General features: G+C 44.4%; 1 protein-coding gene across 1 annotated transcript in view; it reads left to right on the forward strand.

The window, feature by feature from the left end:
• The window catches only part of C3H17orf97 (chromosome 3 C17orf97 homolog), a 33,733-nt gene that overhangs the window by 86 nt on the left and 19,149 nt on the right, over positions 1 to 14,498 (forward strand). Inside the window, exon 1 of the mRNA XM_040422283.1 lies at positions 1 to 89. This exon is cut by the window's left edge and continues 86 nt beyond it. Within this exon, the coding sequence (XP_040278217.1) occupies positions 1 to 89 (89 nt within the window). The remainder of the gene's footprint in view (positions 90 to 14,498) is intronic.

Consider the following 14,498-nt stretch of genomic DNA (forward strand, 5'->3'; position numbering starts at 1 on the left):
TGGGAGCAAGAAGAAGGAGAGACTCCTCACCAAACCCAGCAAGAAGAGGGGGCACGTCTCCAGCACTCCATCCACCGCAGATGAGGCGGGTGAGGCGCAGATACACTTTATGTGTTACCAGGGATCATATGCAGGTTGTATTAAAGGGGTTGTCCCTCATGTACCTAGTGCAGGGAATACTCTGGTAATAATGAAGATACTTCCCCCAAATCTCCTCCATCCCTGCCTTACAGTTCCCCCACACCTCTGCAGCAGTATGTAATGGCTTAGCTGCAGCCATGATGTGTTGTATGCCGCACATGTGAGCTGCGGTCAGTCACTGGCCTCAGCGCTATATGGCACAAGACCACTGAGGCCAGTTATCGGCTGCAGCGGTCATGTACGGTGTATAGACACATCGCCGCTGCAGTCAGAACAGTAAAGCCCACTGGAGAGGACACAGCGGCGTCACGGGTATGAAGTAGGATTTTAATTGATAGATGACATGAAGATTGGGCTATGGAGTCTGATGTGAGTCCCAGGGGTGGACTGGCCATGGACCTTACAGGGAAATTTCCTGGTGGGCTGATGCCCAGGGGGCCACCTGGGCCGTCCTCACAGCCGGCCAGTGGAAGTTTTTGGGGATGTATTATGTGATGGACTGTGGTATTCGGCTCTGTTGGGTTGGTTTAGTGTGCCACAATATGGTATTGCTGGCCCTGCCCTCAATTTGGACCCGACTACAAAACGGGTCCACTTCTAGTATTTTTTCCAGGGCCACTTTAAGTGTCCAGTCCGCCCCTGGATGTGACCTACTACAAGTATTGTAAAAATGACATATCTGGTCATACGTCGCATGCAAACACAGCACCGTACATTGTATAAGTATGGCAGCTCTGCCCCATTCAGTTCTATAGGGCTGAGTGGCGTCTAGGCCACGTGACACATGAACGTGTCTTTACTGGTCTAGGAAAAGCTGGGACAAGGCCAAGGCGCTACTGCGAGTACCAATGCCTTCTTAAATAGCTGATCGGCGGGGTCCCGGGTGTCGGTCCCCCACTGATCAGATACAGATGACCTATCCTGAGGACAGGTCATCAGTTGTAGCTCTTGGAAAACTCTTTAATGTGTGAGGTAAGTATAAATGTGAAACACGTTGAGGGTCAAAACTAATGGCATCATATGCCTCACATTAGTAGTAACTCAATCATGTTCCTCATCACATAATGGGCAAGATGGGTTTAATGTGAGGCACATGATGGGGTTATTTACTATTAATGTGAGGCACATGGCGGCCTGAATTGGTAAAACCATGTGCTCCACATTAATAGTAAGTCTCCCCATTATGGACCTCCTCACATAATGGACAACATGGGTTTAATGTGAGGCACATGGAGGTTCAAATTGCTAAAACCATGTGCCTCACATTAAGGCTCCATTCAGACATCCGTATGAATGGTCCGGATCCGTTCTGCAATTATGCGGAACAGGTGCGGACCCATTCATTTTCAATGGGGCCAGAAAAGATGTGGACAAGACACAGTGTGCTGTCCGCATCCACAGTTCCGTTCCGCGGCCCCGAACTTCCGGTCTGCGGCTCCGCAAAAAAAATAAAACATGTCCTATTCTTGTTCGCAATAGCGGACAAGAATAGGCATTTTCTATTATAGTGTCGGCCATGTGCACATGGCCGGTGTCAGTGTTTTGCGGATCCGTGTAAATGGACCCTAAACAGGAACTGTCCCCTCTCCTGACATGTCAGTTTTAGTAACCACTCGCATTCCCCATGTAATAACGAGTCTGGAGCATCTATTCTTATGACTTTATGCTGTGCCTTTCCTTTATTATTTCTACAGCAACATGGGGTTAATGTGCGGATATTTTTTTTCTATTTATTATATCAGATTAGTATTGAGTTCCGCAATACATTTCTTGGTGAGGTGACCACTCTGCACCTCACTGTAGGTGGCTGTCCGCCTGACTGTTGGAAACAGCAACTTTTCTGTACTTTGACAACTGAAACTTTCAGAATAAAAAGGGTTGTTATCCTTGAAGCAATTTAAAGGGAACCTTGTCCGTAGACTCATGCCAGAACCATTGACAGAAGGAAATACCAACGGACTCCATGGTTACAAACAGCTATACACAGATAGCCGAGCCAGGCGACCTGCCAACATGACCATTCTCTGCATTCCCATTGTAAACTGTCTGTAACCCATGTACATATCAAACATTGGCTATCAGCCACATGGCCCCCCCATCTGTCAACCATATTAAGGTCAAGGGGTGTGGAGGGAATTTACCACACCCTGCCTTCCAGAGATACATCACAGAATAGGGCTTTTGTGACTTTTGGGGCTTATTTGCATTTTTACACCACTCATTCCAGTTTAGAAAAGTGGGTGTGCAGTGACCCAGAGAGGCGGCGAAGATAGGAGGAGTGGTGGTGGCTATGATGGGGGTGGTAGTCCTCACCCTGGCTTTCCCTGGCTGTTCTGCGAATCTAGATTGCACCCTTTCTTCCCTCGGGCACTCCAAGGCTCCTGCCTGGTGTTAGATGGGGTGTCTTTGATGTGAGGTTTAGAGGTGCAAGGCAGGGCTCCCTCGTGATGGAGGGCGTGCAATAGTGGTGCAAGGTAATAATCAGGCCAACGTAGGGGTAACAAATCCAGAAGTTTAGGCAGTTCATAGACACGGGTAGCATTCAGTTCCGATTCTCCAGAGTAAGATGGCTGACTTTGAGTCTCTCCCCCTCAGATCCAAATCATTTTCCAAGTTGACCAAAGGGTTGCACATTCACAATACGTACTACAGTTCCTACAGCTAGGTGCAGGTCCTTAATGGGATAGCTAATCCACGATATAAGCATGGTGGGTGCCTGAGGCGAAGTACCCTCAGAGGATGGTGGTAGTTGTCGGGATGCAAGGATGAGGGTTTCTTACAAGAGATCTCTCTTCTGTACAGACAGGGATTCATTGGCCATAGACCCTACAGGGAAATTGCCCGGTGGGATGATGCCCAGGGGGCCACCTGAGCCCTTCTCGCAACCGCTGGCCAGGTACACAGAGATTAATATTGGGATCATCTGGTACCTTTGCACATAGCCAGGGGCTGCAGGTGTGCTCCTGAATTCAACTGTAACACCACTGCGCTACGGTATTGCTGGCGCCCACCTACTTCTTTTGTCCCTGCCTACTTGTGGCTTATGTTGCCCCACCTTCTGTTAATTTGGACTCGCCTACAACACGGGGCCACTTTTATTTCCTTTTTTTCCAGGGCCACTTTAAGTTCTCAGTTCACCCCTGTGCACAGGCACCTGCAGATGTTTCCTCACTCTAAGGGTCCAGTCACACGTCCGTATGTGTTTTGCGGATCCGCAAAACAAGGACACCGGCAATGTGCGTTCCGTAATTTGCGGACCGCACATCGCCGGCACTCTCATAGAAAATGCCTTTTCTTGTCCGCAGACAAGAATAGGAGATTTTTTTGGGGGAACGGAAGTGCGAATCTGGAAGTGCGGATCCGCAAATGCAGCACATTCTGGCCCCATTGAAAATGAATGGGTCCGCACCTGTTCTGCAAAATTTTGGAAAGGATCTGGACCCATTTTGCGGACCTGTGAATGGACCCTTAGACTGCTTCAGTCAACTAGTAAACTCCTGACCCAGAGGAGAAGGGACTCCTCCCACTGAGCAGGGCAAAATAACTAAACCAGGTTCCCATTTCCGCTCTTGGATAAAAAAAAACATCACACAGAAAAAGTGCATTACTATTAACAATAGACATTAACCCGTCAGTAACAAAATAACCATTTGCAGCAACCCTCTGAGGTACTGCAGGTCGGAAGTGGGTGTGGTTAGCTAATGTCATTTATTTCACTCCAGATTTATCACTGCATAAAAAGTTGCAGTCTCAATCCAGAAGGGGAATGGCATAAAAAATGTAGTTACATTTCTAGGTGAAAGTGCGGCAAATTTATCAAACAACGTACGACATTTGATAAATTTGTGGCGAGGTGTGCCAGTTCAGACTAAAGCACGACTTTAACTTCAGATGTCAAGGGAGATAAGGATTGGACTGTTGGATTTCAATATTCCCAGTCCTTTTTTTCTTGGGGTGATAAGCTGCTGCCAGAGGCCAGCAGCAGTGGCTTACTCATCCTCCCTGTTCAGAGCACATGCCAGATCTATCGCCTTCTCCTAGGCCAGAGGCCTCATGCACACGACCGTTGTTTTGGTCCATATCCGAGCCGCAGTTTTTGCGGCTTGGATGCGGACCCATTCACTTAAATGGGGCCACTAAAGACGCGGACAGCACTCAGTGTGCTGTCCGCATCCGTTGCTCCGTTCCGTGGTCCGCAAAAAATATATAAGCTGTCCTATTCTTGTCCGTTTTGCGGACAAGAATAGGCAATTATATCAATGGCTGTCCGTGCCGTTCCGCAAATTGCGGAACGCACACGGACGCCATCCATGTTTTGCGGACTGCAAAACACACAACGGTCGTGTGCATGAGGCCAATATCGCCATGTTCATTGGTCATATGGCCTAAGCGCAGCTCAGTCCCATTAAGTGAAATGGACTTGGGCTGCAATAGCACTATCCAATGTGCTTGGTAACCTGTGAGGAGGCCACAGCTTCATCAAACATTAGATGGCCGGGGGTGCCGGGAGTCGGACCATCACCGTTTATATTTTGATGACCTAACCTGTCAGTATGGAACTCCCAGGAAACCCTTTAACTCTTTAATGTCTTTAACCCCTTAACAACCAGCGCCGTACATATACCGCGCTGGCTGGGTCTTTAAAGATGGCGCCCTCTCCTGAGTGCTGCGGGCGCCATAGCCGCGGGTGGCCGCCTGCTTCTTATAGCAGACACCCACGGCTCATGTCCACAACTGGCAGTAATACTGATCGCGGACATTTAACCCCTCAGATGCCGTGGTCAATCCTGACCACGGCATCTGAGCGCGCTGAAAACTGTTTATGCTCCGGCTCCCCCGTGCGGGGATCGGAGGAGCCGAAGCGTGTGTGCAGCAGCCCCTGTCTTTGTGAATGACAGGAGGCTGCTGCATAGTATTTCCTATGGAGCCCTTGCCTGTAAGTAGTAAAATCATCATAGATTCCAATGCTAGTGCATTGGAGTCTATGATAATAGCAATCTAATGATTGCATGTTATAGTTCCCTATGGGAACCATGAAAAAAGTGTAAAAAAAAAATAATTTTTTTTTTTTTTTTTTTAACTATAAAATAAAAAAACATAAAATCAAATCACCCCCCTTTTTCCAAAATAAAAATAAAAGAACTAAAAAAAGTATAAAATACACATCATGGGTGTCGCGATGTGTGAAAACGCCCATAGTATAAAAATATATTCCCCATACGGCAAACAGCAAAACTGAAAAAAAGCGTCCAAATGGCCGATTCTCAGTTTTTGGTCGCTTTATTTTCTACAAAAAATTTTAATAAAAAGTGATCAAAAAGTCATACACACCCCAGAATGGTATCAATAAAAAGTTCAGATCACCCCTGCAAAAAAAATGAGCCCCCATACAGCTCCGTACACATAATTACAAAAAAGTTATTGGGGTCAAAATATGGCGACAAAAAAATCAAACAGATTTTTTCCCACTTTTAAATTTTTTTATCACTATCAAAACGCAAGAAAAACTATATACATAAGGTATCGCCGGATTCATACTGACCTGTAGAATAAAAGTAACCGGTCAGTTTTATCGTACATCGAACGTCGTAAATTAAAAAAAAAACTTAAAACTGTGGTGGAATTGCTTTTTTTTGCAATTTCACCCCACTTGGAATTGTTTTCCCACTTCCCACCACATCATATGCAATATTAAATGGTGGCGTTGGAAAGTACAACTTGTCCCGCAGAAATCAAGCCCTCATATGGCTTTGTGAACAGACAAATAAAAAAGTTATAGCTCTGGGAAGGCAGGGAGCGCAAAACGAAAAACGCAAAAAAAAAAACCTCCGGGGCTGAAAGGGTTAATTCCTTCAAAGCTGGTAACAAACATAGCTTCAGTATGCACAGCTATCTAATGTTTATGGGCAGCATAAATCCAGCCTGAAACACTTTGTGTGTTTGCTCTAGAAATATGAAACGTGCTATTACATTACACTAGAGGCTTATATAACAGAGCAGCCATTAGATGTTGGATAGGTTATTCATTTACTTTCCAGGAAGCTCCTTACAACTATTGGATCTATGTGTACGGTATCTATAAAGCTGAGCTGCAACTAAGGCTACTTTCACTTTAGCGTTTCTATTTTCCGGTACTGAGATCCATCATAGGGTCTCAATACCGGAAAAAAACACTTCCGTTTTGTCCCCATTCATTGTCAATGGGGATAAAATGTAACTAAACAGAACGGAATGCTCCAAAATGCATTCCCTTCCGTTTGGTTGCGTTCTCATACCGGAGAGCAAACCGCAGCATGCTGCGGAGCAAAACAGATCCGGCATGATCCACAATGTAAGTCAGTGGGGACGGATCCGTTTTCACTGACACAATAGAAAACGGATCCGTCCCCCATTGACTTTTAACGGATGCAGATAGTTGTATTATCAGTAACGGAAGCGTTTTTGCTGAACCCTGCTGGATCCACTTTTTTAACATTTTGTTATGTCGCAGTCTTGTGCTAAAAAATAAAAAAAAAAGTAGTTTTTCCTCATCATTCTGCACTCAATCCCCCATTTTGACAAAATGAAAACAGAATGTTAAAAATCTTTACTAATTTATTGAAAAGGATAAATTGAAATCTTTCATTGACATAAGTATTCAGACCCTTCAGTCAGTATTTAGTTGAAGCATCTTTGGCAGCAATTACAGCTTCAGTCTTGGGTATGATGCCACAAGGTTTACACACATGGATATAAAGGGGTATTCCTATCCAAGACAATGGGGGCATATCGCTAGGAGCAGCGAGAACAGAGCGGGGGCGGTGGTGGCCAGAAGACCCTGCCACCACTAAGCACTCTCCCCATAGCGAATGGGAGTTCACCACACTTGCCAGCGCTCGGCTAGGTTCGGCAGCCCATTAAAAAAGAATGGAGGATGGCTGCGCATGAGCAGTGCGCCTCCCACAACTTTCGTGGCTCCGTTTTCTGTGTAGGTGGGGTAAGATAGGGCCAACGGCTATCCATAGTATTCAGTATATTGGGCAGACTAGATGGGCCAAATGGTTCTTATCTGCTGACACATTCTATGTTTCTATGTCCCAGAGGTGGGATCCTCACCTGTCAGACAATGAGGGCATATCTTAGCAAAATGCCCCCATTGTCTGAGATGGGAAAACCCCTTTAAGGATTTTCTGCCATTCTTCCTTGCACATTCTCTAAAGCTCTGTCAGGTTGGATGGGGACCTTCAGTGGACAGCCATTTATACCGTATTTTTCGCCCTATAAGACGCACTTTTTCCCCCCCAAAAGTGGGGGGAAAATAGCAGTGCGTCTTATGGGGCGAATGCTGCTGATTTTGCCATATTTTCAATGATACACCCGCCGCGATGCCGCGCGGCAGGTGTATCAGCTGTGAGGGAGGAGGGGCTGGGGGCCGGCATCTGCTTTTATAATGACAGCGGGGCCCGTGCAGTGACTGTATTCTACTACACGGGCCCCGCTCACTGTATAATCGTATCTGTAATAGTTAATTATGTATATACCGGTAATCACATAATCAGCGCTACTTACAACTACAAGAGCTCGGTAGGTAGCAGAGAGGAGGGAGGAGGCAGGCTGGGAGGACGGGCGCTGGCAGCGTGAGTCACTACGTCACGCGCCTGCGCCGCCCACTTTATGAATGAAGGCGAACCTGAAAAACCTTCAGGTCATATTTGCAGCCACCAAATACACAAATAGTCCCACAACATGGACAGTGACATACTAGATGTATTATTCGAATTTGCGATCTCCATTCATTATTTTTTTCAATGCGAAATATCGGTAATGTAATTTTCGCTTATGAGCATGTTTCTTATAGGGGCCCGTCATTTTCAACATAACCCTGTGACAAAATTCCCAATAGAAGAGCAGTATTTGTGAAAGAAGGCATATCACACCCCTGCCTCAATCAGTCTTTTTGGGGGGCAACTGGTAAATCACACCAGTAGAAATTTTTTGTTCCTATAGCGTTTGTCACTGTGTGTAGCTGCGGTAACGCAGCAGAACCGCAAACAAATGCTGCACTACCCAACTGCACTATATAGAAAGTATATTATTGGTATATAACACCCCTGCTTCAATCAGTTTTTTCGGGGGGCAACTGGTATATCCCACCAGTAGAAATTATTTGTTCCAATGGCGTTTCTCACTATCTGTAGCTGAGGTAACGCGGCTAAACTTCAAACAAATGCTGCACTACCCAACTGCACTATATAGAAAGTATATTATTGGTATATCACACCCCTGCCTCAATCACTTTTTTGGGGGGGCAACTGGTATATCACACCAGTGGAAATTATTTGTTCCAATAGCGTTTGTCACTCTGTGTAGCTGCGGTAACGCAGAGAAACTGCAAACCAATGCTGCACTACCCAAATGCACTATATAGAAAGTATATTATAGGCAGCAAACAAAAAAAATACCCAGCAGCACTAGTCCAATAGTACGGATGCAAAAAATCCTCCTAGCCGCAGGCTCAACGGCTAACAGATAAGTATACGTTCAAAAGATGAGGCAGCACTCCAACCATAAAGTGAAAAAATAATGGACCCTTTATTCCTCTCTGCAACGTTTCAACCGCTCAATCCAGTCTTTATCAAGCATAAAACATGGTGTCACAATGGGGTATTCATACCCAGAATACATAGCAACAAATCAAGTGATAATCAATTAATTGATAGTATAAAAAAGGCAAGTGCGAGAAATACATACAATATCATCATATAGTGAACAATACACTCACCTAAAGAATTATTATAAACACCATACTAATACGGTGTTGGACCCCCTTTTGCCTTCAGAACTGCCTTAATTCTACGTGGCATTGATTCAACAAGGTGCTGATAGCATTCTTTAGAAATGTTGGCCCATATTGATAGGATAGCATCTTGCAGTTGATGGAGATTTGAGGGATGCACATCCAGGGCACGAAGCTCCCGTTCCACCACATCCCAAAGATGCTCTATTGGGTTGAGATCTGGTGACTGTGGGGGCCATTTTAGTACAGTGAACTTATTGTCATGTTCAAGAAACCAATTTGAAATGATTCGAGCTTTGTGACATGGTGCATTATCCTGCTGGAAGTAGCCATTAGAGGATGGATACATGTTCTCATTCTGTTTACGCCAAATTCGGACTCTACCATTTGAATGTCTCAACAGAAATCGAGACACATCAGACCAGGCAACATTTTTCCAGTCTTCAACAGTCCAATTTTGGTGAGCTCGTGCAAATTGTAGCCTCTTTTTCCTATTTGTAGTGGAGATGAGTGGTACCCGGTGGGATCTTCTGCTGTTGTAGCCCATCCGCCTCAAGGTTGTGCGTGTTGTGGCTTCACAAATGCTTTGCTGCATACCTCGGTTGTAACGAGTGGTTATTTCAGTCAACGTTGCTCTTCTATCAGCTTGAAAAGTCGGCCCATTCTCCTCTGACCTCTAGCATCCACAAGGCATTTTTGCCCACAGGACTGCCGCATACTGGATGTTTTTCCCTTTTCACACCATTCTTTGTAAACCCTAGAAATGGTTGTGCATGAAAATCCCAGTAACTGAGCAGATTGTGAAATACTCAGACCGGCCCGTCTGGCACCAACAACCATGCCACGCTCAAAATTGCTTAAATCACCTTTCTTTCCCATTCTGACATTCAGTTTGGCGTTCAGGAGATTGTCTTGACCAGGACCACAGCCCTAAATGCATTGAAGAAACTGCCATGTGATTGGTTGACTAGATAATCGCATTAATGAGAAATATAACAGGTGTTCCTAATAATTCTTTAGGTGAGTGTATATCCATAATATAGTATACATAATGTGTTCCAATGTGCAGATCAATAATATTCATAATTTATACAAATGTATACCATAAACTGTGCAAATTGTACTCATTAAAACAGTGTTAAAGCACCTGTGTACAAGTGTTTAGCAATCGCTATAATTGATAAAAATAAAAACTCACTCAGCGGTGACAGAGTGGCGGCGCCAAAATCCGCATCCTCCAAGTCCCACTGCGAATGTCCAGAATCCTAGCAACCGCAACTCACAGACAAAATCAGGAGACGCCACCCGGGACACGTGACAGATCACCTGACCATCCACATGACCTACGCAGCCATGGCGAGACCAGTCCGAGAGTAGCGACTGGACTCGCCGCGGCAGCGGGGAGGGGCAAGCGCGCAAAGGCCAACAACGCCAGCGTAATACTGGCGTCGTTGCCCCAGCAACAACCAACCACAAACCGCCGGCCAAGCGAATCCCAGCCAAAGGACAGGAGACAACGCAGTCAGGACATAGGGGAAAACAGAAGGCACAACAAAGAAAGTCAAAAGACCAATGGAGTGGATGTCCAAGTTAAAGGCCATAATTAAATAAGGGCACCCAACTAGTCGCTGTATTCAGGTTATAATCTAGAGCGATCGTGGTACCTTTAATGTCAAGACACACAGGGTAAAAAGACACTATAATTTAAATGCCATACATGTCAAGAGTAAATGGAGAGAGACCAGTAGTTATATCATTTCCATGATCATCACCAATGGCCTATAACGGGACGGAGGTCAAGGACACGTCCATGCCCAAACACCTCCAAACCCAATACCTCCCCTAGACTCTATAGCCGGATAAATTGGGACCACCACTCACTTGGCAAAAACCCTATACAGGCGACTAGAATAATCAATAATAATTGTTAATCTAAAGAATGATAATAGTAATAATAATAATTGTGCCCCATGCGTCCCCTCCCACAACATGTAAAGGCACAGGATTCCGTATCCGCCATCTGTCCAAATCGCTGCAAAAGCATTGATAGAGAAAATCTAAAAGATAAAAAAAGAGAGAGAAAAGGGATAACTATAAATCCAATTGTCAAATTTAGATGTACAATAAATGACACCAATTGAATTCACATACCTAGGACAAGAAAAATAAAAAACCTGCAGAATGATGAGGAACCATATCTATATCACACTCCATTTAAACTCGACATTTAAACCAACTGGTCTCAAAGTATTAAGGCGATTAATCCAACATAGCTCTCTCTGTTTGAGAGCCAATGTCCGATCACCCCCCCTCCTTGACAGATTGATCTGATCCAATATCATAAATTTTAAATCCTTCTCCCTATGTCCTGCCTCAACAAAATGTTTTGGAACTGGCAAGTCTTTCCTCTTGCGTCTAATTGAAAAGCGATAGTTGTTTAAACGTGTCTTCATGTCACACGTGGTCTCCCCAACATATAGGAGACCACATGGGCACGAAAGCACGTAAACAACATAAGCACTGTCGCATGTCAAAAATTGACGAATGTCATAATGGGTACCCATTACAGGGTGAATGAATCTGTCCCCCTTAATCATAAATGAGCAGTTCCCACAATTAAGGCAGGGATAGCACCCTTTCCTACGGGACCCAATGTGAGTTTGTACCAAACCTTTAACTAGGATGTCCGCCCGAACCAATTTGTCTCGCAAATTGGTGGGTCGCCTATAGGAAAGCAGTGGAGGTACGGTGAAAGCTGCAATATTGGGCAGATTACTTTTCAGTATGGACCAATGTTTACGAATAATTTTGGCAATCATCCCACTTTGTTCAGAATATGTGGATATAAATGGAATCCTAACCGCTTCATTGGATGTGGTGTCAGACAAAGTCTGCTGTGGATCCCTAACCTTGATGAGATGTTTATCAATCACCCGAGGGGGATAACCTCTCTGTCTAAATTTGTGCACCATCTGAGCATACCGGGTAGGTCATATCTCAGAATCCTGTACTATCCTTTTGACCCTAAGCAATTGACTGTATGGTAATGAATCAATAGTAGACCTAGGATGACAGCTATTGTAATGCAACAAAGTGTTGCAATCAGTAGGCTTGGTAAAAATATCAGTGGATAGTTTGTCACCAACCATAGTAACAGTGGTGTCAAGGAATTGCACGTGAGTGTCAGAGTATGTCAGAGTAAATGTAATGTCCGGATTCAAATCATTCAAAAAAGTGTGAAATGATTCCAAAGAGACGGAATAAGGAAGACATCGTCTATGTACCGCCACCACCCCAGTACATGACTGAAGTGGTGAGATACATAGACAAGGACCTCCTCGAGGGCCGCCACGGGGAGTCCAGTCACTGCTCTCGGACTGGTCTCGCGATGGCTGCGTAGGTCATGTGGATGGTCAGGTGATCTGTCACGTGTCCCGGGTGGCATCTCCTGATTTTGTCTGTGAGTTGCGGTTGCTAGGATTCTGGACATGCGCAGTGGGACTTGGAGGATGCGGATTTTGGCGCCGCCACTCTGTCACCGCTGAGTGAGTTTTTATTTTTATCAATTATAGCGATTGCTAAACACTTGTACACAGGTGCTTTAACACTGTTTTAATGAGTACAATTTGCACAGTTTATGGTATACATTTGTATCAATTATGAATATTATTGATCTGCACATTGGAACACATTATGTATACTATATTATGGATATATTGTTCACTATATGATGATATTGTATGTATTTCTCGCACTTGCCTTTTTTATACTATCAATTAATTGATTATCACTTGATTTGTTGCTATGTATTCTGGGTATGAATACCCCATTGTGACACCATGTTTTATGCTTGATAAAGACTGGATTGAGCGGTTGAAACGTTGCAGAGGGGAATAAAGGGTCCATTATTTTTTCACTTTATGGTTGGAGTGCTGCCTCATCTTTTGAACGTAAATTATATTATAGGTATATCACACTCCTGTCTCAATCTATTTTTTTCGGGGGGCAACTGGTATATCACACCAGCAGAAATTATTTGTTCCAATAGCGTTTGGCACTCTGTGCAGCTGAAGTATCTCAGCAGAACCGCAGACAACTGCTGCACAATACAATTGCACTATAATATACTTTCTATGTTAGAAAGTATATTATAAGTATATTACACCCCTCAGTAAGTCACACCTATCGATAGCACACCTATACCAGTCCTTAAAAGGACTTTTTTGGCCTTATTAGCTAACGTTTGGTGTCCCTAGCAGTCTGTCCCTGCTCCACACAGCAACCTCTCCCTACTCTGGCAAAAGACTGAATGAAAAATGTCTGCCAGCTAGTTTTTTTTTTTTTAGAGGGTGGGCGTGGGTCTATGTGCTAAAACGTCTCAATTGGCTGTCTTGTACCACCTGATGGATGTGTCATGGGTCAAAGTTCTTCACAATGTAAAAGAATATGGTGGGCGCGGATATCGCCATATGTTCGCATGTTCCGCTAATTGCGAACGGGCAAAGTTTGTCGCGAAACGACCGCCTGGCGAACCGCAAGGTCATCTTTATTGGTTAGTGTCTGGTTTCCTCCAAACATTACACTTAATTGAGGCCAAAATTTTGTTCAGTCTTGGTTTCATCAAACCAGAGAATCTTGTTTTTTCACAGTCTGTGAGTCCTTTAGGTGCTTTTTCCAAACTCCAGATGGGCTTTCATGTGTCTTTTACTGAGGACAGGTTTTTTCTGGCCACTCTGCCATAAAGCTACTGGTTGACCTTCTGGTAGTTTCTGCACACAGGATGTTTAGAGCTCAGCCACAGTTACCATTGGGTTTTTATTCACCTCTCTTACCAAGGCCCTTCTCCGCCGATTACCTAGTATGGTGGGATTGCCAGGTCTAGGAAGAGTTGTTGTTGTTGTTCCAAACTTCTTCCATTTAAGAATTATGGAGGCTACTATGCTCTTGGAAACATTCAGTGCAGCAGAATTGTTTTGTATCCTTCTCCAGATCTGTGCCTTCACACTATCCTGTCTCTGATCTCTATAGGCAGGTTCTTTCCTCCTCATAGTGATCAAGAGATCACAACCTAATAGGCATCCAGTCATGGTAGGCCTGCGGGTTATTCGCAGATGGCCAATGGGGGAGCCCCTTCCCCATATCTAATTGCCTAGATGCCACTGTCCTTTTTGATCAGTGTGGTTAGGGAATTACATTTCTAGGATCTGAGTATTTTCAGATCCTGGCCGTTACAGCAGGAGCTCAGCTTCAATCAGTGCCAGGCTCTTGTGGTGTCGGTGCAGTCTGACACTAGCCTCACCTTCGGGGGGTTGGGGGACTACTATTGATTTCATAGTTTGAATACAATCATAATTCTGCTTCACTGAAATGTCAATGAATCTAATTTATTTGAATATTTGTCCAGCCCTATTGTATGTGTATATAAAGTGATGTACCATAGTTACCATATTTTTTAACCTACACAGATCCTTATGATCTTCGCACTAAATTTAGATGTGAGTCTATTGTCTTAAGTCCAAGATTCTTTGTTCCCATAACTAAAAGGTCCCTTGAGTTTCAAATTAGGGAATTCATTTGACTA

Source organism: Bufo bufo, chromosome 3 (assembly GCF_905171765.1).
Source record: "Bufo bufo chromosome 3, aBufBuf1.1, whole genome shotgun sequence".
NCBI lineage: Eukaryota > Metazoa > Chordata > Amphibia > Anura > Bufonidae > Bufo > Bufo bufo.